Genomic DNA, 24,291 nt, shown 5'->3' with positions numbered 1-24,291 from the left:
TCCAGCCCTGGTGACAGAGTGAGACCATCTCAAAAATTAATTAATTCAGCATCTTGAGGGCTGCAAGTGCAGAAGGATCTATTCTCAGTAGTAGGGCATAGGGCATGCACTGGCCTAGCAGTTTAGTATATAAGGCTTGAATAGTCTATATGTGAACTGCTATAAGCAGGGTTGATAGGGAAGTGGATAGATTGCCTCAGCAAAAGTGAACTGTGTGATTTCCAGGATGGAGGGAGAAAGATCTGATCCAAATGAGAACAGATTTGTTTATTACAGGTATGACAGCCTAAAGAAATTATCTTTTTGCAAAAGAAATATTAAATGATTTAGCAGTCTCCACATGTGTTAATGTTTCAAATGTGTATCATAATGTGTATAATTGTGTAACAAAATTGTCTACAATAAATCTTTTGGTATTTGTGGTGGGTGTTTCTGAGTTTGAAGTGTGGTGCTCAGGCAGGGTTCTCCTTGTACTGGGATGAGGTGACAGTATAGATTCTTATTGGTATGTTTAAATTAATTCCTCTATTTCTTGCCAAAAAAAATGTTGCAACCATACAAGATAAAGGATTACAGTTACATAAAAGTCTAAAAAAAATTGTAAATGGACATAATTATTTCTGACGGCTTGGGGCAGAAGAAAACTGCATAAATGAGCTCAGAGCTTCCTTAAAGCCAAGGCAAAGAGAGAATCAGCTCCTGGTGTCTAACAAAGGAACATACCAGGTTATCTGGCAGGGTAAAATTGGACAGTGTTGAGGTCTGAAAGAAGTTACTCCTGTGACACGGTCCTTATGCTGTGACCATCTGCTAGCATATGGCTCAAAAATAATGAAAAATCCAGAAACATTAGAGCTGAACGATTTTGAAATCTTTGGTTCTTCAAAGGCATTATGATACAGTCCAAGTATGTAACTTTCTGGGGACCAGACTTCGCTGAGAGTCAGAATGGAGAGTCGAAGAGTCTGGCGGCTGAGAGTGAGGGGTGTGCCTAGGCTTGCCTTCATAAATGTTTATTGTCTCAGGGTTTTGGCAGAGCGACACAGCAGGCTCGGACCAGTGCCACAGGCAGTACCTTGAATGACTTGGACTCCAAGTTATTGATTGAAGGAGCCCTGTGTGAATTGGGCCAGCAGAGCTGGGTTTGAGGCTTCGTCTCGACCCTGTTCAAAGGGGAGGTTCTTCCATCTGTCGGGTGGGCTGCAGGGCCTGGCTTTTCTCAAAAGCTGCTTTTGGGAATGTGGCCTGAGTCCTGGAGTTCTGTACCATGGAGCACAGAGAGGCGAAACCTCGATGTAAATGCCTGCAAACCACCTTGACTTGTGGAAGGACCTTTAGGACTTTCCGCCTGCAGAGCGTCGTAGCACAGCCCGTGGCTGCTTGAAGCAGCTCGTGCAGTGGCAGCTTGAGTCGTGAAATAAACTTAACATTTTCTTTTGTCTGGAATTTGCTAACAGGTTGAACTGCTTTTTACTTATTTATTTTGAGACAGTCTGGGCCGGGCACGGTGGCTTATACCTGTAATCCCAGCACTTTGGGAGGCCGAGGTGGGCAGATCACAAGGTCAGGAGATCGAGACCATCCTGGCCAACATGGTGAAACCCCGTCTATACTAAAAATATAAAAATTGCCCGGGCCTGGTGGCGGGTGCCTGTGATCCCAGCTACTCGGGAGGCTGAGGTAGGAGAATCACTTGAACCTGGGAGGCGGAGGTTGCAGTGAGCCAAGATCATGCCATTGCACTGCATCCAGCCTGGGCGACAGAAACAAGACTCCATCTCAAAAAAAAAAAAAAAAAAAAAAAAAAGAGGAAGCTGCTCTCCCACCCAGGCTGGAAGGCAGTGGCGTGATCTCAGCTCATTGCAACCTCTGCCCCCTGGGTTCAAACGAGCATGTCTGGCTAATTTTTGTATTTTTAGTAGAGATAGAATTTCACCATGTTGGCCAGGCTGGTCACAAACTCCTGACCTCAAGTGATCTGCCCGCCTCAGCTTCCCAAAGTGCTGGGATTACAGGCATGAGCCACCATGTCCGGCTTAATTTTTATTTTTAAAAACTTTTTCTTTACAGAATTATTACAAAAACATTTATAGAAACTTTAGCAAGCATAAAAAATGTGTTTTAAAAGCTCCTCATAATTCCCCCTCTGAAAGATAATCACTGCTGACATCGCTCAGTGCCTGTCCGTCTGTCTGCTATGTGTATTATACATGTGTGTGTGAGATAGGTAGGAGTTGGGGCCACATGGTTGAGACTTGTCAAAGTTGCTCTTGGATCACTTGCTGAACATGTTAGGCATGATTATTTAGACCTAAGTGAGTGGGAAGGAGTTTTATCAGAACCCACATCTCCTCATAAATAAAGAGGCCAGGCTGGGTGCCGTGGTCACACCTGCAATCCCAGTGCTTTGTGGAGGCTGAGGCAGGAGGATTGCTTGAGCCCAGGAGTTCAGGGCCAGCCTGGGCAACCATAGGGAGACCCTCTTTCTATAAAATTTACAAAAATAATAAAAAATGGCCGTGTATGGTAGCTCAATGCCTGTAATCCCAGCACTTTGGGAGGCCGAGGTGGGCGGAACATCTGAGGTCAGGAGTTCAAGACCAGCCCGGCCAACATGGTGAAGCCCTGTCTCTACAAAAATTAGCTGGGCATGGTGGTGGGCGCCTGTAATCCCAGCTACTTGGGAGGCTGAGGTGGGAGAATATCGCTTGAACGTGGGAGGCAGAGGTTGCAGTGAGCCGAGATTGTGCTGCTGCACTCCAGCCTGGGCAACAGGGGGAAAAAAAGCCAGGCATGGTGGTGGCATGCCTCTGTGGTCCCAGCTACTCGGGCAGCAGAGGTGGGAGGATCGCTTGAGCCCAGGAGGTTGAGGCTGCAGTAAGCAGTGATCACACCACTGCAGCCTGGGCGACAAAGCGAGACCGTCTTGGTGATGAGGATGGTGCACCCTCAGAGGAGCACTGGAGTTGGTGTTTGTGAAAAGCTGTATGCTGTGCATTGCAGAGGCTCTTGACCATTTGTTTGCCTTGCAGTCAGGCCTGTCTGGTGTGGTGAGGCCTCCACTGCGGCTACCCCACCAGCACTGCCAGGAAGGAGCAGGCCTGGTTGGTCCTGGCTGAGGTGCAGCAGAGCTGACCAGCCCATTATAGGAAAAGAGCAAACGAGCATCCCAGGTGCTGTGCAGGGTGACATTGGCCAGGGGGTGGTGAGGGGCTGTGAGCACAGGGCATCAAGCTAGAGGACGCTGGGGGCAGCAGGTGGGAACAGAGCTGGCTCTGGGGAAAGTGAGGAGGGGGGACTAAGGCAGGGAAGAATAATCCTAACACCTGTGTCTTAGTTAGTTCCTGTACTGAGCACCCCACCCATAAACACGGATATTCTCGGCAAGTTACAAAGTGTAGCTGGTAGTGTCCTCACTTTTTGGGTAAAGAAACGGAACCCCAGTTGCTCACAGGTAGCGAGTGGAGAAGCCAGGATCAGAGCCTGAGGAGCTTCAGAGAGCCCCTTTACCCGAGGCGCCTGGGTGAGAGTGGGGGACGGGGTGGGTTCTGTGGGCTGCACCTAACACGTGCCCTGCGGCCCACATAGCAAGAAGTGCTCAGGATCAACAGGCCTCTGAGGTGTGGAGGCAGCTGGGCCCCATTGAAGTCCTTGGCACCAAGAGACCGGAGAAAGAGAGCATGAGAAGACTCATGTTTATAATTGAAGAGATTGAAACTGTACATTTTTGCATTTTAGTAAAACTGAAATTGTACAGTTTAATCTCATTTCCACAGACACCCAGCAGGCAGCCTCTTTTGTCTTAGAAAAATCAAACATGCAAGCCGTGAAGTCTGAAATAGCAGAACCCCTTGGATAAGCACACGGTTTGGACTTCTTTAAAGTGAGCCTCTCACCAAGAGCATTTCCTTTGCTGGCATGAGGGGAGGGCTATGCCTGCCAGCGCTAGCAGCTGGAAGGGACGCTGACAGGCAGCCTGAGCTGGAACCACCTGCACGTCTGGTGGCTCTGAGACCCGAGTGCCACCATCTGCAGCTTAAATGCTCGTCAGACTGGAGCCACTTGTGGGCCGGAGAGGAAGAAAGATCCAAAGGGAAATCCACAAATTTCCTTACTGAAGACTGTCCCGAGCTTGTGCCTCTAAGATTTAAAAAGGGATGTAGACCCTTTAAATGTGTGAAGGGCTGCTGTGCAAAGGGACCAGGCGTGACCCATGTGGCCATGCTGGCTGGAATTTATGGAGAAAGTTAGGAGAAAGCTTTGCAAAGAAAATGAACTGCTGCTTGAAAAGGTGGTGAGTTCCCTGTCACTGTGCATGTGAGCAGGGTAGACAGAAGGAAGGGTTGGTGTCGATGACATTTTAAGGTATTTCAGGGAATGAGACAATGCCACCTTCCCAAAAACAGTCCCTGTTCTTAGCCAGTGTGTACGGTAGTGTCCTTCTCATCATCCTTATGTTAGGGGGGGAAATAATTAGTAATAAAATGTAGATTCAGTCTTTAGACACCTACCACAAGGTAAATGTGATTCATTCAATCCCAAGAAATGTTTTGTTAAAACGTGGGGCTCATCTTGGCCATGTGGAGGTCTGTGAAGTGGAAGTCCGTGACTGACGGTCTGTTTCTTCCAGAAATTTCCTCCTGGATACTCAGCATCACCATGAGTCATACAGGTGATCGCCCAAGATTCCTACAGCTTCAACTGCAGGGACCATTTGTAGGAAGAGCCAAGGGTCTCATCATAGGTTATAAAATTAATCAAGTGCTCATGCATCCTGGGAAATCCACCAAAAGTGGACATAACTGGTTCTTTCAAGGGCCGGATGTGTCCACATTCCTTAGCTTCCATGGACCAATTCGGTTCCCAACTGACTTGATCCTCAGGCTCCTCTGATTTCAAAACCCAGAGATGGCCAGATGGCAGTTACGAACGCGGGAGCCTTCCACAGGCTTCTCAAGAGGACGCTTGAGGCTGAGCTGAGCTGGGTGTGCCAAGTCCCTCGGTGCATTTGCCCCGCACCAGCACCTCGGCCCTGATGACAGGTTTGAGAGGGGCTGTGCCCTCCTGGAGGGGCCCATGCCATGCTCTTGTCCAGCCCCACGGTAGTGCGTCCTGAGGCCGCTCCCCAGCCCTCTCCCGTCAGCAGCCCCGGTGTCATGGTCCCGGCAGTCACACGTTGAGAATCCGGGGAGCTGAGGCCTGAAAGATGGCGGAGGGGTTAGGAGTGAACTTCTTCCTCACCTCTGGGACCTGAAAAATGGAGTGTGGCCACATATCAGCGGGACTTTTCCTTACCTCCCTACCCCCCAGCTCCAGGAAAAAATCCCCTCCCATCCTCTAGGAGTCGAGACCCGAAGGGTCAGAGGGGACTTGCTCACCGTGAGCCGTAGGCGTCATGGCATTAGTGGCTCAGTGGCACATGGACCTTCCATTCTGCTCCCTGAACCACCTGGGAATCGGGGAGCCGAGGTGCCCCCACTCCCTCCCATCGCCTCTTTCCTCTTACATAAATGCTCCGGTACTCGGGCCAAGGCTAAGATGGGGATTTAGGACGCAGACAGACCCTGCTCACCAGAGAGGCCAACACTAGAGGGCCACCCAGCTGGCTAATGATGGAGTACCCTGGGTTTTTGCTCGGGACATCTGGTTGGCATTGCTGTCCCTGGTCATAATTCCATTTTACACCATGAAAATCTGGCTCCTAATCCCTACCCAGGTAAAGAGGCTTCTATACCCACACCTCTGCCGCACCAGCTTCAGGCTGACCTGGAAGCCGGCCCCAGGGCTGCTGTCCCATCCCGAAGTGTGGGTTGTGATGACTCGGGCTGGTTTTGCCTTTGTGGATCTTGAGGGCTTCACCCCAGTCCAAGCCTGGAACTCCTGTCTGGAACAGAGAACACGGTCACAATCCTGCACAAGGTCAGCCATCCCTTTACCCGACCCCCCAGGGGCTGCTGCTCTGCCCCATGCACGGCCCTGCCCACTGCTGGGACCCTCAGCTCCAGGCGGTCCTTATCCTCTTCCCAAAAACAGAACTGGCAAGGCAAGCGCACTCCCGCGCAGGCCCAGCTCCGGGAAAAAGGAGGTGTGTGGCCGCCCGGCCCCTCACCTCAGTGATCCACTGGGAAATCTGGGCTCACCCCAGCCCCTAAGGAAGTAGGAAAGGAAGCTTATTCTCACACTGCAGGCCAGCGACAGGCTCAGGGCAGAGCTCATTCAGCACCTGCGTCTCATCCAGAACGCGCCAGCACGTGGTACTGCAGGGTCTTGGAGATGCCCAGCCCTGGTGCTCTCCCTGCACCCCTGCAATTCTCCCACGCCTGCTCCTCCAGAGCCAGGCTGCTCCAAGAGACCCAGGTCATGGTGGCCACTTATGCCTGTAGAGGAAATGCCCCCAGCACCAGGCACAGCCCTGGCTCACCAGACCCGCTTAAGAGAACTTAGTTTTTTATACTTTGTCTCATTAACTCATGCAGAAGAATGGATTGCAGTGACCATCTCAAAAGACTCCAAGGTGGCCTGGCCTTTGCACAGCTCCGTGCATGGTGGAGGGAGGGAGTGGATCATGTGCTCCTGCTGAGCCTGTGGCAGGGAGGGTGGTGTGATGGGGGAAGGCGGCCCCTGGAGGGAGAGGATGAGGCTGGCGCCGCTGGTTCCGTGTCCTGGGAGCAGCTTTTCTCCATGAAAAGACAGTGCTTCCATTGCTCTGAACACAAGGGACCTCCTTTAATCCAACCCACGCCTCTGTACGATGGGGAGCTCAGAAGGCAGAAGTCCTTGTGTCCCGGGAGCACCTGGCCAAGGTGGAAGTGTCCAGCTAGCTGGGCCCGGCACCCACATGAGCACGGGATTGCTCCTGCCCAGGCTGGGCTCTGCCGGGGTTTGGCTTCAGGCCCCGAGGTCAACAAAGCTGCCTTTCTCCTTGGCAGCTGCACAGCTGGGGCACCACTGGGCAGGCTGTGTGGGCAGGGAATGGCTGTGTCCATGGCCAGCACTGGGGTGCCAGGAGGAGAGCTGGGCCGGGGCCCCATCAGGTAATTTTCACTCCCGAAGCTGTGAGGTTCTAAAGACCAGCTGCCTAAACCATCTGCTGCCCTGTTTCTCCTGGGGAAGCAGGTCCTCCCCTGGGCGCGCCCTTCTGTCCCCAAAACACTTCACGTGCCCATGCTGAGCCCTGGGTCTGGCATCCTGAGCCTGCTGCCCTGAGGTAGCTGCAGGGGTCCCAGGGCAGGAAGTGACCAGAGCCACAGATTACAGCAATCCTGGGGGCCGCCAGAGGAGGGACCCAGGGCTGGAGTCCAGATGGGAGAGGGGATCTTAATGGAATCGGCAGGACACAGTGACTGGCTGGAGAGAAAGAAAACAGACTAATGGCTCAGGCCAAGACTAGTAAGAAATACAGGCCCCCCTGCCTGCTATGCCCCCCTCACAATGCTCAAGCATGTCCCAGCATCAGCCCCAGAAGGAGGATTGGGAGGCCTGGGTTCTCAGCCCAATATGGTTTCAGACAAATTGCTCAACTTCCCTGAGCCTCAGTTTCTTCTGAAAAGTGGGGCTGCTGTCCCATGTGCCTGAGGTCATTGTGAGTCTTTGTATCGGGCACTCAGTAAAGTGGGGCCGAGTCTTGTGGAACTTGAACGATCAGCCCTCTGATTGCCCCGCCTAGGAAAGAAGGAAGAAGGAAGGAAGGCTGGCACCAGAGAGCAAGGGCTGTCTTCCAGAAGTGGGCGGGGCTAGCACCTGGGCTGAACAGCCAACGGCTTGGAGAGAATTCGGAGGGAGCCTGTCAGGTGGAAGGAGCCAGGCTGGCTGTGGGTAGGACCTGCTGTGCCCATGTGGCCAGGCAAGCAAGGCAGATCAACTCACATGCAGACCAGAAGCCAGCAAGGCAGGCCCTGCAGGGGTGAAGAAGTTGAGGCCTGGTGATCCCTGGGTAACCCTCAAGAACCTTGAGTTAGGAGTGGCCTCACATCTTCGGGATTCCTGGCTCTGTTCGTTTCCTTGGCTTTCTGAATTTCTTAAAAGTTTGCTTAGATGATGTGCATCTTGCAAGACAAGGCTGGATGGAGTGGCTTGTGCCAGGTCTCAGAGCTGGAGAGTGGGGGTCCCAGAGGCCTGCTGGCATGGCGCTGGGGGGGTCAAGAACAGTGATCCTGCGTTTCTGTCCAAATTGGGGGCAGGGGTCCGGGCAGCCAAGCTCTTGCTATTCCTGCTTTTTGGATGAAGAAAGGGTCAGAAAGGCTGACCCGGCCAGGTGCGGTGGCTCACTCCTGTAATCCCAGCACTATGGGAGGGCAAGGCAGGAGGATCATGAGGTCAAGAGATCGAGACCATCCTGGCCAACATGGTGAAACCCCGTCTCTACTAAAAATACAAAAATTAGGCCAGGCACAGTGGCTCATGCCTGTAATCAGAGCACTATGGGAGGCCGAGGCGGGCAGACCACGAGGTCAGGAGATGGTGACCATCCTGGCTAACGTGGTGAAACCCTGTCTCTAGTAAAAAAAAAAAAATCCATAAAAATTAGCCAGGCGTGGCAGCAGGCACCTGTAGTCCCAGCTACTCGGGAGGCTGAGGCAGGAGAATGGCGTGAACCCAGGAGGTGGAGCTTGTAGTGAGCCGAGATCGCTGCCACTTCACTCCAGCCTGGGTGACAGAGTGAGACTCCATCTCAAAACTAACTAAATAAATAAATAATAAAAATACAAAAATTAGCTGGGTGTGGTGGTGGGCGCCTGTAGTCCCAGATACTCCGGAGGCTGAGACAGGAGAATTGCTTGAACCCAGGAGGCAGAGGTTGCAGTGAGCTGAGATGGTGCCATTGCACTCCAGCCTGGTGACAGAGTGAGACTCTGTCTCAAAAAAAAAAAAAAAAAAAAAGGCTGACCCACCTGAATTATTTACACACCAGGAGGTAAGAACTCCAACAAGCCCTGACTCCTGTCTGTCAAGGCTTTTCCATAGCCGGCCTGAGGACACAGTTCAAGACAGCAAGTGACTCCAAGGAGGCAGCTCTTAAGGGATGAAAACCCATGGGGCCTACAAGTTTCATCTCTGGGGCAAGTCACATAGGTTCCACTCCCTTCTCTGCCATTCAGAGCTGTGCCAACCACTCAGTTTCCTCATCTGCAGAATGGGGACAGCAAGCACTACATGAAGGCCACAGGGTTAACCTGAGGGAATGCTGAGCCTGGTGTGTGTTAAAGCAGAGAAGGTGACAGCTAGCACCTTTACCGTCACCAGAGCTGGGAAAGCCCGGCAGGACATTCACTAACCATATGTTCCACACAGATGAGGTACTGCTTTTTTTTTTTTTTTGGGGGGGGGGGGCAGAGTCTTGCTCTGTTGCCCAGGCTGGAGTGCAGTGGCTCTGTCTCAGCTCACTGCGACCTCTGCCTTGTGGGTTCAAGGGATTCTCCCGCTTCAGCCTCCCGAGTAGCTGGGATTACAGGTGCGCACCACCACGTCCAGCTAATTTTTTGTATTTATAGTAGAGACGGGGTTTCACCATGTTGGTCAGGTTGGTCTCGAACTCCTGACCTTGTGATCCACCTACCTCAGCCTCCCAAAGTGCTGGGATTACAGCTGTGAGCCACCACACCTGGCCCCCCTTTCTTTTTTAAGACAGAGTCTTGCCCTGTTCCCCGGCCTGGAGTGCAGTGGCGCAATCTCTGCTCACTGCAACCTCTGCCTCCCAGGTTCAAGCGATTCTCCTGCCTCAGCCTCCTGAGTAGCTGGGATTATAGGTGCCTGCCACCACACCCAGCTAATTTTTAGTAGAGACGGGGTTTCACTATGTTGGCCAGGCTGCTCTCGAACTTGTGATGTGTCTGCCTTAGCCTCCCAAAGTGCTGGGATTACAGGTGTGAGCCACCGCACTCGGCCTCTTTTTAACTCTTTAATAAAACATAATAATAACTTCTGTGATAAGCATCCTTACTGCTAAATCTTTGTTCATATCATCATTTCTTTGGGATAAATTCCTACCTGTGGAATTAAAGAGCCAAAAGGTATGAACTTTATACCCCCAATTTTATTAGTTTTAAAAACCAAGCTGGGCACAGTGGCTGATGCCTTTAATTCCAGCACTTTGGGAGGCTGAGGCAGGAGGACCACTTGAGCCCAGGAATTTGAGACCAGCCCAGGCAACACAGACCCCATCTCTTAAAAAAAAAAAAAAAAAAAAACAGGTGTAGTGCCCGCCTGTGGTCTCAGCTACTCAGGAGGCTGAGGTGGGAAAATCACTTGAGCCTGGGAGGTTGAGGCTGCAGTGAACTGAGATCATGCCACTGCACTCCAGCCTGGGCAACGACAACAAAACCCCCCCAAAAAAACCCCAACCATATCAAGGCATTATTTCCAAACCATACAATTCATCCATTAAAAACGTACAGCTGGATGACTTTTGAAAAATGTATCCACTTGGGTACCACCACCATTATCAAGACACAAAGAACATTCCATGTCCCCAGGAGGAGGCTCCCTCATAGGTCCTCACTTTGTAAGGAACTCGCTGGGGGACAGTGGTTGCAGGGTGGGTCTTGCATTCACTGACACGTGCTCAAGCTGAGCTGCTAAAGCTGGAGTGGGCAACACCGAGCCGCAGTGCCCAGGCCCTAGCCAGCTGGAGGGGCCTGAATGGCAGAGAGTCTGGAAGGCCAGAGGTCCTGAGAGTGCAGCTCATTCCAGTGGCTGAAGTTCTAGGCACCAGAGCAGGGCAAGGGGTGGAGCATGCAGGGCGACAGCTTCAGCTCTGGGAAGGAAGCGCTTTCTGTTAGTTACAGCAGTCTGACCATGGAGCGAGCTGATTTGCACGGCGCTGGGCTCCTCTTTACTAGGGATGTTCTAGCAGAGGCTTAGCTTTTATTTACTTGAGACAAGGTCTTGCTCTGTTGCCTAGGTGGATTGCAGTGGCACAAACACTGCTTACTGTAGGCTTGACCTTGCAGGCTTGAGGGATCCTCCCACCTCAGCCTCCCAAGCAACTGGGACCACAGGCAGGCACCACCACACCCAGCTAATTTTCTATTTTTTGTAGAGGTAGGGTCTCACTATGTTGCCCAGACTGGTCTTGAACTCCTGGGCTCAAGTGATCCTCCCACCTAAGCTTCCCAAAGTGCTGGGATTACAGGTGTGAGCCACCCTGCCTGGCTGTCGTAGCTTTTAGAAGCAGTCCCTCAGCCAGGCACGGTGGCTCATGACTATAATCCCAGCACTTTGGGAGGCTGAGGTGGGTGGATCATGAGGTCAGGAGTTTGAGACCAGCCTGACCAACATGGTGAAATCCCATCTCTACTAAAAATACAAAAAATTAGCCGGGCGTGATGGCGCGCACCTATAATCCCAGCTACTCAGGGGCTGAGGCAGGAGAATTGCTTGAACCTGGGAGGCGGAGGTTGCAGTGAGCCGAGATCGTACCACTGCATTCCAGCCTGGGCGACAGAGTGAGACTCCGTCTCAAGAAAGAAAAAGATCAAAAATAGCCGGGCGCGGTGGCTCACGCCTGTAATCCCAGCACTTTGGGAGGCCGAGGCAGGTGGATCACGAGGTCAGGAGATCAAGACCATCCTGGCTAACACGTGAAACCCCGTCTCTACTAAAAATACAAAAAATTAGCCGGGCGTGGTGGTGCGCGCCTGTAGTCCCAGCTACTTGGAGGCTGAGGCAGGAGAATGGTGTGAACCTGGGAACAGGAGCTTGCAGTGAGACAAGATTGCGCCACTGCACTCCAGCCTGGGCCACAGAGCGAGATTGTGTCTCAAAAAAAAAAAAGAAAAGAAAAGAAAAGAAAAGAAAAAGATCAAAAATAAAAATAAACAAAAATTAGCTGGGCATGGTGGCACAAGCCTGTAGTCCCAGCTACTCGGGAGGCTAAGGCAGGAGAATTGCTGGAACCAGGGAGGAAGACATTGCAGTGAGCCAAGATTGCACCACTGCACTCCAGCCTGGGTGACAGAGTGAGACTCTGTCTCAAAAAAAAAAAAAAAAAAAAAGTGAAAAAGATAGGTAATACACGGACATGTTACAAAGGGAAAAAAAGCAATGGTTCAAAAGAGCAGAGTCAAAAGCCTCCTTCCACCCCTGGCAGTCCCCATCAAGTTCCTCTCCCTAACGGTACCATCTCCTCAGACATCCATCAGAGGCATCTTGTGCTTATTTGAGCATATGTGTGTGTATTAATACCCCTTTTTAAAACACAAATAGCCTACGTGCTGCTGTGCACCTTGCTTTTTTGGTATGCGTATATTTAAGATCCGCTGGGCTTCCGTATCCCATTCCATGGCTGTGCTATAATGAACCAGTTCCCTACATGAGCAGGACAAGGGGGTTGTTGTACAATGTCTCCCTGTATCTTACACTCCTGAGCTCCCCCATTACCTTTTGGATACCTGTAGGGAAAATCCCTACTAGTGAAATAGCTGCACCAAAGGAAAAGTAGTGCTTTTAATAGCCCCACATTAGAAACACCCTAAATAGTCAGTGGTAAGGAAGTAGATAAAACTTTAAGATATACAGGCATATCCATAGGATAAAATACTGCACGTTTATTAAAATTCATGTTGCAGAACATCTAGTAACACGAACAGACTTCTACAACTGGTGAAAAAAGTGTGCAGTAAGACTCTAACCATGTAAAAATATATCAGTGCATATGCACCAAATGCACATTACGAAGTAGAAAGAACACGTCTGGGGAGGGATTAAGGAGATAATTATTTTGTTGTAATTTCTGTACTTTCCCATTTTTCTACAGTATGAATTACTTTTGTAATAAGAGGGAAAAAGGGAGACAGCCCTCCGTAGGAGCAGAGCTGGGCTGGGAGGCGCGGAGGGCCCGCAGATCCGCCCTTCCTGAAAGCCAAGTCAGCAGCCCCTGTCACAGTGGGACGCTGAAGGGCTCACCCACTCGGGACCCTGCGCTCGGTCCTCACCACCAACGCCTCCACAGAAGGCAGTGACCGGAGGCAGTTGGGGCACTTGGCCTGCGCGCACGCCTCGCACGGCTAGGCCCGGCGGTGGGAGTTAAAGGGAGGCCGATTCCAACTCGGCTGAAGGCAGGCCATTCTGACGGCTGCCCCCAGGAGGGCAGCTGCGAGGGCGGCGGTGCGCTCCCGGCACGAGGGTGCTCGAGCAATGAATCCGGGCACGCAGCAGCGAAGGCGACGCCTGCAGTGCCCACGGACCAAAGCAGGTGACCTCTGAGGCCGCCGGCAGCTCCCAGGTCGCGTGGGATCCGGGCTTCAGGCGCCTCCGCTCTCCCGCCCACCCCATCCCGCTGGCTCCGGGCCTCCACGTCCTCCCACCACAAGGTGGGGACTCGCTGCGGTCCCTACCCAGCCCATACCTGTACGACGTGGTCGCTGCTCCAGCCGCGTCCGCGTCGCCGATGGGCAGCACGTACACCCCGCGGGCGCCAGGCGCAGGTGGCGCGGAGGACTGCGCGGAGGATTTGCTCCTGCGGCCGCCCGCCGCCGGTCCGCGCCCTGGCTGCTGATCCTTGGGCCCAGCGTGCGCCGTCCACAAGCCGAAGTCCCGCTGGTATTGAGTGAGCGGCACGTCCCGACCGGGATCCCGGGCGCCCGGGGGAGGCTGGCCCCTGCGCGAGGCGGCGCCGCCCGGGCCCGGCTCCTCGCTGTCGAGGTCCGAGTAACCGTGAAGGGTCAGCGGCACCGCCACGTCGGAGCGGTCCAGCTGGTTCCAGCGCCGCGCCAGGCAGCACAGGCGGCTGATGCAGGGCCACGCCATGCCAGACCCGGCGCCCGCCGCCCCGCTACCGGCGCGCGGCGCTCCCGGACGCGCCTCCTGCGCCCAGCGTCCCCGCCCCCGCGGCCCGCCCCGCGCCGCCGCAGCGCCGTCCCCCGGCACGGGGGTGGGCGTCCCGGGAGGGGGCGCACTCGCGGCAGCCCCACTTGGCCGGGGCGGGCTGCGCACGGCTGGTGCTGGAGGGAGCGGGGACGGGGGAAAGGCTGCACCGTCGCCAGGGGGCACCGGAAACCGCCTACAGTCATTTACAAGTGTCCATCTCGAAGACTGCCTCAGAATTGAATCCAAAGTTCCCTCAGTGTCATCTTATAAATGGCCCCGGCTTCGCAGAGGCCGAGGGCCGGATGGTCGCAGGCGGGCGCAGTCCGCCAGCTGGGAGGGTCTCGGGACGTGGCCTCGGGACGCCCGGCAACTGCTGCATTTGTGTCAGGCTGCACCTCAGGGACTCCGCGAGCACAGGGGCAGGTGCAGCAATGAGGGTATCAGCAGCGACTCGGGGCCCTGCTTCCTGGAGAACACGTGTTTCAGTCAGCCTGTGAGTCGCCGCCTATTTGCCTTTACGATGCTAGTCTACATTTGTGACAACCAATCCGCTTTTCATTAGAATTGGCATTAGCCACCAATCGACCTTGTCCTAGGTTCTGAAATTCCTAATTTTAAAGCATGGCCATTTGCAAAGGCTTTAGTTTGATAAAGGGGCCACAGAACTGGCCACTAAGTTATCAAGTTCCTTTCCTCCTGCGCATGCATGGCTCTGTTCAGGCAGAGCTGTTGAGGGATCCTCCAGCGTAAAGGCAGGTCTGTTCAATGCAGGACACGGCCTCAAACAACTCCCTGACCACCCACAAAAGCCTTTCTGAATATTTTCAGTGCCCTCTCAGTGCTCTCGGTATACACTGCAAACCAATTACTAATAACACTACTGAGACAGCATTAATTACCCAGAGCTCCATTTCAAGATTGTACTTGGAAGGTATCCAGTCTGCGCCTGGGAGAGGACTGCAGTACATCCCTGGCCGGTCAGAAAACAGATTCATCTCCCAAAACATTGCCTGCCTTAGCTTGAAGTTGTAGCAAAGTGACATGACGGCTGCCCAGAAGTGGCAGCAGGTCAGCTGAGCAGGCCAGGCCGTGGCTCAGCAGGCAGCAGGCAAGGCACCATGTGTAGGGGGAGACCCTGGAAGATGACACACAGGCCCGCGTAACGGTGAACTTCCTTTGTGGACTGTGCGCCACAGCCCTGGGTTAGCCAGCTTGGCAGATGACGCTTGGCACTAAAATTCTCCGTCTCGCAGGAAAAGAGAACAGCTCTCTTTTTATTACTTCATTGATCAAACAACAGTCAAAGAGCACTTACTATGCACTAGGAATAATTCCGGGTGCCTTCAGGAGGTTTAGTGTGGTAGTGACGGACGGAAGTAAGTGTAATTGAACTGATGAAGCCAGGTCAGCATGAGAGGGAGGCGGGTTAGGGAGGGTGGTTAGGCCAGGTGGGAATGTAGGTCACAGGGAGGAGGGTTCAGCTGAGGTAGCAGATCATGGAGGGTCTTGGCAGCCACACTAAGGAATTTTAGTTTTTCATATGGCTGGATGCGGGTGGCTCATGCCTGGAATCCCAGCACTTTGGGAGGCTGAGGCAGAACTGTATGAACCCAGGAGTTTGAGACCTGCTTGGGCAACATAGTGAGACCCTGTCTCTACAAAAAACTTGTAAAAATTAGCCAGGCCTGTGCCTGTAGTGCCAGCTACTTGGAGGCTGAGGCTTGAGCCCAGGACTTCAAGGCTACAGTGAGCTATGATTGCACCACTGAACTCCAGCCTGGATGAGAGAGACCCTGTTTCAAATAAATAAGTTTTTCACGGGTGACAACAAAGTAATGACAGACGCGTTGTTAGCACTCTGGCAGGCATATGGAGCAGCACAGCGACGCTTTGGAGACCAGATGGACGAACAGGCTCAACAGTCCAGGGACTAAGAGGTGAGGACCACCATGGAGGCACAGGCACTGGGAGCGCTGAGGGGCTGGATTCTAGAAATATGAGGCGAGAGAGGGAGATCTCGAACGGCTCCGGGTTTCAGACTTCACTGATCGTTCATGTCACTCCTTAAGCCGAGTGCTATTTGAGGGGCCTGTGCAGGGTGGAGGGTGGTCCCAGCACCTGGAACCGTGCATGTGTTGCAGTAGACACATTTACTGAGAGTAAAGATTCTGTGGGTCTGGAGCTCAGAATCCTCACAGATAACTGAGGCTACGGGAAGTGCACCCACCCAAGAAGTGTGTGGAATGAGGGAGACGGCAGCCACGGCACGTTCCTGGGTGCCCCACACTTCAGATGCTGGAGGCGGCAGCACAGCCCAAGAGGCCCACAGGCCAGGGAGTGCATGGCCTTGAAGGCAGTGATCCCAGGTCCCCAGAGAAGCCAAGAAGAGAAGTGAAGCACCCTCGTGGGCAATCCGGAGGGGGGCTGTGGATAGCAAGGCTCTTCTGGCCACAGCCAGGCTCTGGCCTCCCCATGCCACGCAGAGGCTCCAGCATCGAGGGGTTTTATGGACCAGGAGGTGCTACAGGGAGTTCTTTTTCCCAGTCACAAAGCAGCGACAGAGAAACATTTCATTGCCTCTTGCCTGGTCTGCCCAAAGCATGATGTCAATTAATGTTGGATTCTAGAGGGAATGTCCCTATGAACTCAGCCTCCTATCCCATCTCTGGAAAATGCATCTTAACTCATCTGTGTCACAGAGTTGTTAGCGGATGTCAGAGCAAAGCAATGTGGCCTTGGACACTGCCCCTACACCACATGTGCCCTGTTTCTTCACTGGCAAAATGATGGCTGGGTTAAGATAACTCTCTCCCCTAGAAGTAATACGAGTTCAGAACAGAATCCTGTGCCTGCGAAGAATAACTGTCCATCACAGTAGAAATCCAGCCTGATGGAAGGAGGATATGAAGGACTGCCAAATACTGGACAATTTCTATATGCTGGGTGCATGCTCCCATGCAGTTCTCACCTACCTGGCGAGGTGGGCACCACTCCCGCTCCTTTTCCAAAGCTGCCGTTCCCATCGCCCCATGGCACACAACCTGAGTCAGATCGGCCACATGAGGCTGACGTCAGGGCCTTCACTCCTCCCAGGACAAAGGTGCAAGACTTGGCATAACATTTTGAGGCCATGAAAAGACTAAAAATTCTCCTGTAACTCACTTCAAGAAGAACAAACTCTCAAACTGCGTTTCCTAGATGTCATTCTCAATCACGAGGGTAACATGAATTCCCCGACAGTGAGGCTGTGATGACAACCACCACTATCTATTTCAGTAAGACGCTTCAATTAGAACATACTTTCAAACCGAAGATAAAATTCGGCTCAGCTTCAAGTCTGAATTTACCCAAATCACTTCCTTCTACCTCTTAAGTTCTCTACAAATTGAACCTAGAAAGCAAAACCTGAAAATAGCTTTTTGTATGTGCCACTCACTGCCAGAAAACACTACCTTTCCTGGGAAAATTGAGAAAATACTGCAGCTGTTATTTCAGATCATGCCGGAGAGGGGATACTCTTGACTTTTACTTGCAGCCAACCCAGGGAAGGGGTAGGTAAGGAAGAGTGAAGGCTAAGCAGAGGCGCTGGAGGGTCCACAGACAGGCACCAGCGCCTTCACGTTCTGATCAGGCCTTTCAGCATGCACTCTCCCCAGGTCCTGGCTCAAATGATGTCAATGCAATGACCAAAGCAAAATGCCAGAGCCGTGTCCGCCCCTTAAAGAGAGAACGCACACATCTGCTTACAAACTAGATAGAAACCTTTATTTCACAACTTTATCATCATTCACTTTCTAAAAAGACAGACTGGGGGACACAGCTGAAAACACTGGGAGGCCAGATGCTGGCATCTTCCAGGCGGGAGCATAGCCGTGGTCACCCTGGGGCCGGTGTCTCCTGGGGCTCTCAGGCGTCATGGACCAGATGCATCACTACTGTCCAATCCCAGTTTTACTTAGAGCCACCTCCTTTTTTGGGGCCATTAGTCCTTATTTCATGCCAGATTTTCACTAGAGGCTCCCTGTTCTTCCAAATCAGTTCATGACCATAAGTAACATACCATCTGGAGAAAAGAAAAACAAACCAGGTCTGATATTCAAACAGTGTGACATACAAATGGTAAGCAGCATGGTGATAGCTACAAAGTTGACATATTAAAAATCGAATGCCACTCACTATGTAGCCTATTAAAACTGACTCACTTAGAGAAATGATTGAGCTTTCACATTAGAATATGTAAAAGGCAGAAGTAGGATGGGACGATGGCTGAATGCTCTGCAATGTGTAAGTACTTCACATATACTACTTTTGATTCACCACTATCTGCAAGTTAAGTACCACTTTTCCCATTGGAGACATGAGGCAACCAGGTCTGAAAGAAAGTAGCTTGTCCAAGGTGCTAATAGTTTCTAAGCGGTCAATCAAGGCTCACTCGCAGGTCAGACTGACTCGATATTCTGAAGTGTCAGAATTAGCACTGACCCAGGATGGCTATCCCAGCTGACATGCCTCCATCATCTTCCTCCTAGCTATACGAAGGGTGGACAGCTCATTCAAACTCTGCCCCACTTTAAGATCCATAGTTCCAATCCCCACTCTCCTGTTCACAAAGCCTAACTGCTACCTGCGGCCTGAAGCAATGAGCCTGGGAGGCTGACACACACAGAAGATTAGTAACTTCGCCTGCTCAGGCTCCACAATGAGGAATCAGCAGACTGAGACTAGAACCCGAATCTGCTGCTGAGGCCTGTACTGCAAGCACTGGACTTTTCTGCAGCGTGTAGGGAGCATCTTCTGTGAGCTGAGGAGCACACTGAGCTCTGGGAAGGGCCTGCCTCGAGAAGCTCCTGAGGGCACTGGGGGTGTAGAAAGGCTTCCTGGAGGACGTGGGGTGGATTTCCAATGGCAGTTAGTGAGAGCTGGCTATTGAAACCTTTATTTTTGCTCTGGCTTCCCCAAACAGATTTCATGTTTCCTGAGGCAGAGACCAGATTTTGTTATCTTGCATCTAGCTCCCAGACACCTGACTGAAAAAATGCTGTTTGACTTAGAGCAGATCAGAATAGCAGTTTAATGTTTTAATATTTTAAAAAATGTTTTGAATGTATATGTTTCATTATAAAGGGCTCGATTTGTACCTGAATATTAATATTCACTAAATATAGTTAAAATCTGATTATACACATTAATCAGCATGTAATAAAAATTCTGTGCTTAGTCTCTGAATTTAGAACAGGAGAAAAAGGAGCACCCTCATATTCCAATGCAATTGTAAAAATTCTCCCCCAAAAAATCACTTTGTCAGGAACTCTTCATTAATAAAGTGTTGTCCAAAATCTTTGTTGTTGTTAGACAGAGTCTCGCCCTGTTGCCCAGGGTGGAGTGCAGTGGCGTGATCTCGGCTCACTGTAACCTCCGCCTCTCAGGTTCAAGTGATTCTCCTGCCTCAGCCTCTGAGTAGCTGGGATTACAGGCAAGTACCATCACGCCCGGCTAATTTTTGTATTTTTAGTAGAGACGAGACGAGGTTTCACCATGTTGGTCAGGCCGCTCTCGAACACCTGACCTCAAGTGATCTATTTGCCTCAGCCTCCCAAAGTGCTGGGATTACAGGCATGAGCCACTGTGCCCGGCCACCCAAATCTTTTTAACCTACTTATTTCAAGCAAGAGTCAAATACTTTAATTTCACAGGTATACTGTCTGACTATACTCATAAATCCAAATGGAATTTTTCATTTGGCTAAACTAAAATAGGGAAATGCAAGATGACTGATTTCTAGGGCACTCTTTTCTGCAGCGGCAGCGCAAGCCAGCGCTCATCTGAAACTCCAGCTCTGCAATTCTTGTGTGACCTGGATAAGTTACTTTCTTTAAGCAGTTTCTTTTTCTGTAAAATAAAATACCTCACAGGATTTTAAGAGAATTAAATCCTTAGCTTAGGCACACAGAAAATATTCAGCATATTAATATGTTAGCTATTACTATTGCAACAGTACAATGTGAATACTATAAGGTTTGGTCAGAGGCAAAGTCAGGGAAATGTGTAAGTGGATAATAATGGAGTCTTTACCACCAACCAAATCAGCCCACTTTAACGAAAAAAAAATATTTTAGATTTCTAAATCTAGATTAAACCTTTTAGAAAAGATGAATTCTGGACATGACTGAGATCCAGTAAATGAAAAGGAGTTTAAATTAGAAACAGTAAAGAGAAAGGATTCCTCCGCCCTTCAGACCCTGGACTTTAAAATGCATTTGATCCAATTATTTTCAGAATGGAAAAAGGCCATTTAATTATAGTCCAGATGAATAAAAATCTACTGGGGAGAAGACCCTTGAAGTAATACATGGAAGGATCTAGATAAATTTAGAGCTCATAAAACAGAACCCCTTCATGTTTCTTATACTGTAATATCAGGTCAGTTTCTACTATTTATACTGCACTGCTGTTAGAGCTAGACCTTGCATGTACTACCCACTAATCACTTAAAATGATAAATGGCATAATCACATTTAGTCCTGCCACCCACTGGGAAAAACCGCTTCACTTAGAATAGATTTTTCTTTTCAGTAAAAAAATTAAGTTTTCCATTGTTGCGGAACACAATAAAAACCAAGTATGGGCAAAAGGCAACATTAATGAGGACAAGACAGGCCCTGAGGGGATCCAGCTCAACAGACTCCTGCAGGAGGGTCTCCCACAGTCAGATGGTTGTCAAGAGTCCTGACCGTGTTTCTGTGATAGAGTTGCTACTAACTACTAGTGTAGGCAAAACCCCATTGTCTGAAGCACACGTGGTCTTGTAGCCACAATGCCATTTGCCGTGACCCAAGGAAGCAGTTTAGCAACCAATTCCACATGGTGTGATGGGGGTGGAAAGGGCTTATAGAGGTGGGTTTACTGCTCTGCTACTGAAGAGCTGTTTGGCCTGGGGAAGATAATGTCTGATCCTCAGTTTCCCATCAGTAAAATGGGAGTATAACAGTGTAACATAAGGGAACTAGCTTGGTGCCTGCATACAGCAGGTGCTCAGCAAGTGTCCACACTGGTTTGCAGTCACCGGCCTCTACTCCAGTCATGCAGAGTAATGGCTCCGCCAACTCAGCATGTCTGCACAGCACTGGTGAGACACAGGTCGGGGTAACAGAGTGGGATGCCAGGCAGGGGAGAGAAGGACAGGAAAGTCTGAAGGGGAAAAAGGAGATGATAGCACAGACTAGGGGCCAGGCGACAGTCTTCTTTTTTTTTTTTTTTTGAGACGGAGTGTTGCTCTGTCGCCCGGGCTAGAGTGCAGTGGCCGGATCTCAGCTCACTGCAAGCTCCGCCTCCCGGGTTTACGCCATTCTCCTGCCTCAGCCTCCCGAGTAGCTGGGACCACAGGCGCCCGCCACCTCGCCCGGCTAGCTTTTTGTATTTTTTTTAGTAGAGACGGGGTTTCACCGTGTTAGCCAGGATGGTCTCGATCTCCTGACCTCATGATCCGCCCGTCTCGGCCTCCCAAAGTGCTGGGATTACAGGCTTGAGCCACCGCGCCCGGCCTCAGGCGACAGTCTTCTAAGAGGGGGCTGGGAATAACAGGCCAGGAGTTGGGGCAACTTAAGGTTAAGGGTAGGGTAAAGGCACAGACTGTCTCTATGAATAAGCCAGGTAGGCTGGGTAAGCCCAAAGCAAGCCATGTTGAGGTTTCCTGACCCTCCCAAGTCCACCTGCTTCTGCTTCTGTTGCATAGCTCAATGCCTCACTTTGCCGTGGGTACTGGGGGTGGGAGGAGGGCATGACCCAAGGAAGCAGTTTAGCAATCAATTACACTCAAACTTACATTCCAAAAAGAGCTCCCCCAAGATGTGCTGCATGATCAAAAAATTTCCATCCCAGGATCATTCCTGCTGTATCCATGGCGATAATGGCTTTCAGGGCCTGAAAGGCAGCAAGAAACAAGAGAAGCGGCACAAACTGTGATTCCTCCAGCACTGACGTTTCTAACTCAAGGGCAAGAACCCACTCAACATAAAAACATCACCACTATCCCCAGAACTGCACTTCATAAAAATACTTACATTCCCTGCTGTGAACGTGAACATCGGAAGGAAAATAATGGCAAGCCTCCCTTCTGGGATCTTAGTGCAGACAGCTGCGAGGACCGTCATGATGGCGCCAGACTGCAAAGTAACACAGCAGGGAGAATGGGAAACGCAACATGCAGCTGCTTATGGCTACAAGGTCTCAAGAGCAGCACATTTTCTAGAAAGTTTATATGCTGCACATTTCTAGGTGAGCACAAGGCTGAGGCAGACAGATTATCTGAGGCCAGGAGTTTGAGACCAGCCTGACCAATGTGGTAAAACCCTATTGCTACTAAAAATACAAAAAAAAAAAAAAAAAAATTAGCCGGGTGTGGTAGCAGGTGCTTATAATCCCAGCTACTTAGGAGACTAAGTCCTGAGAATTGCTTGAACCCGAGAGGCAGAGGTTGTAGTGAGCCGAGATTGTACCACTGTACTCCAGCATAGGTGAAAGAGCGAGACTCCATCTCAAAACAAAATGAACAAAAAAGACTATATGAGAGTCCCTTGTACTATTTCCTTCAACTTTCCATAAGTTTTTAATTATTTATGAATTTTTTTTAAAAAAGAAAAAGACATCTAAGAGCAAAATAACTTTTAAAAGAAGCCCCTATCATTAAAAAGCAAGGTTCCTACTTCTGGAAAATAGCATCTACCTCTCTTAATCAATGTTTTCTTAATGTCTTCTATGTGACAGGTTGCTTCACAATACAAGATTATCTTACATTTGGTGAATTACTAAAACTTTAAAGAAAAGTATTATGAGTCCCAGAGATCTCAGATGTCCCCAGTCCCTCATATAACTGCCAAGTGGCCTCAACAAGGAAACAAGCTCAGGTTGCAATCTTAGAAGTCAGGGTAACTTCAAGATGGAAGGACAGCATGAACATTCCTCAAAAGGAGAGCCCAAGAAGACCTGAATTTTGACCAAGTTGGCTTCTGTGCAAGAGTCTATAATTGTAGCCAGGTACAGTGTCTCACGCCTGCAATTCCAGCACTTTAGGGGGCCAAGGCAGGTGGATCACCTGAGGTCAGGAGTTCAAGACCAGCCTAGCCAACATGGTGAAACCCTGTCTCTACTAAAAATACAAAAATTAGCTGGGCGTGGTAGTGTGCACCTGTAGTCCCAGCTACTTGGGAGGCTGAGGTTGCAGTGAGCCAAGATTGCGCCACTGTACTCCAGCCTGGGCGACAGAGTGAGGCTTTGTCTCAAAAAAACAACCCCAAAACAAATCAAAATTACATTTTTCCCCAAAATGAAGCAAATATAATTTGATTGGTTGATATGAAAGAGCATTAAAATTCTATGAAGTTCTGCCAGGCACAGTGGCTCACGCCTGTAATCCCAGCACTTTGGGAGGCTGAGGTGGGCAGGTCACCTGAGGTCAGGAGTTCAAGACCAGCCTGACCAACATGAAGAAACCCCGGCTCTGCTAAAAATACAAAATTAGCTGGGCATGGTGGTGCATGCCTGTAATCCCAGCTACTCGGGATGCTGAGGCAAGAGAATCACTTGAACCCGGGACGCAGAGGTTGCGGTGAGCCGAGATCGCGCCTTTGCACTCTAGCCTAGGCAACAAGAACAAAACTCTGTCTCAAAAAATAATAATAATAATAATAATTCTATGAAGTTCTTCTAAATTACCATTCCATAGATGATTATTCTCTGTCTGTTAAAAAAAAAATTGTCATTATCTGTACAATTCTATGTAACACTGGTTTTGTGATTATAACTTATATATTAACGATAAAGAAGCAGTTCCATCATCCTTCTAGAATTTTCTCAATGTGGCTTTTATATAAATTTAAGTATACGTCTGAATAAATCACAACTTGTTTTTTGACAAATGTTTGGGCTTACTCCCATGCAGAGAGATTTTTTTCACTTTTTCTAGTCAGAAAGAAGAATTTAATGAAAATGAAACCTTATCTTCTCAGAAAACGTTCACATTCATACACAGTTTCAGTACAGTGAGTCATGAACCCTGATCCAACCAGACCTAAGAGTTGTGGGTCCATAGGAAGAAGTGAAGGTCTTTTGTTCTCCATCAGTATTTTTAGGTACACTGGTTATATACTTGTAATCAATACGCACATCCGATTTTTTTTACTTATTTCATAAACATAGATATATTTTTTTGAGACAGAGTCTCGCTGCTGCCCAAACTGGAGTGAGGTGGCACAATCTCACTGCAACCTCCGCCTCCCGGGTTCAAGTTATTCTCCCACCTCAGCCTGCTGAGTAGTTGAGACTACAGGTACACACCACCACACCCAGCTAATTTTTGTATTTTTAGTAGAGATGGGGTTTCACCATGTTGGCCAGGTTGGTTTCGAACTCCTGGCCTCAAGTGATCCACCCACCTCGGCCTACCAAATTGCTGGGATTACAGTTGTGAGCCACTGCGCCTGCGCTCAT

The 24,291-nt window shown here is 50.3% G+C and overlaps 2 protein-coding genes across 4 annotated transcripts in view; both read right to left on the bottom strand.

Annotated features, from left to right (window-relative positions):
• Positions 1 to 3,685: 3,685 nt before the first annotated feature.
• MAP6D1 (MAP6 domain containing 1) lies at positions 3,686 to 15,432 on the bottom strand. Of its 3 annotated transcripts, none has more exons than XM_023187572.2 (3): positions 13,346 to 15,432; positions 5,739 to 5,884; positions 3,686 to 5,250 (listed from the first exon to the last, which is right to left on the bottom strand). In XM_023187572.2, the coding sequence occupies exons 1-3, from the start codon at positions 13,744 to 13,746 to the stop codon at positions 5,219 to 5,221; spliced, it is 579 nt and encodes a 192-aa protein (XP_023043340.1). In that variant the 5' UTR covers positions 13,747 to 15,432; the 3' UTR covers positions 3,686 to 5,218. The 3 variants fall into 3 exon arrangements, with proteins under 3 accessions (XP_023043340.1, XP_023043339.1, XP_023043341.1); XM_023187571.2 differs by having other exon boundaries at positions 5,767 to 5,884; XM_023187573.2 differs by having other exon boundaries at positions 3,686 to 5,199; positions 5,767 to 5,884.
• A 2,114-nt stretch (positions 15,433 to 17,546) lies between these two features.
• The window catches only part of PARL (presenilin associated rhomboid like), a 56,236-nt gene continuing 49,491 nt past the window's right edge, over positions 17,547 to 24,291 (bottom strand). Inside the window, exons 8-10 of the mRNA XM_023187618.2 lie at positions 21,867 to 21,968; positions 21,629 to 21,726; positions 17,547 to 17,869 (exon numbers count right to left, since the gene is read on the bottom strand). Of these exons, the coding sequence (XP_023043386.1) occupies positions 17,758 to 17,869; positions 21,629 to 21,726; positions 21,867 to 21,968 (312 nt within the window). The 3' untranslated portion in view covers positions 17,547 to 17,757. The remainder of the gene's footprint in view (positions 17,870 to 21,628; positions 21,727 to 21,866; positions 21,969 to 24,291) is intronic.

This window comes from Piliocolobus tephrosceles, chromosome 2 (genome assembly GCF_002776525.5).
Source record: "Piliocolobus tephrosceles isolate RC106 chromosome 2, ASM277652v3, whole genome shotgun sequence".
Lineage (NCBI taxonomy): Eukaryota > Metazoa > Chordata > Mammalia > Primates > Cercopithecidae > Piliocolobus > Piliocolobus tephrosceles.
The sequence above is the reverse complement of the archived record's forward strand: the minus strand, read 5'-3'. Positions and strand labels throughout refer to the sequence as shown.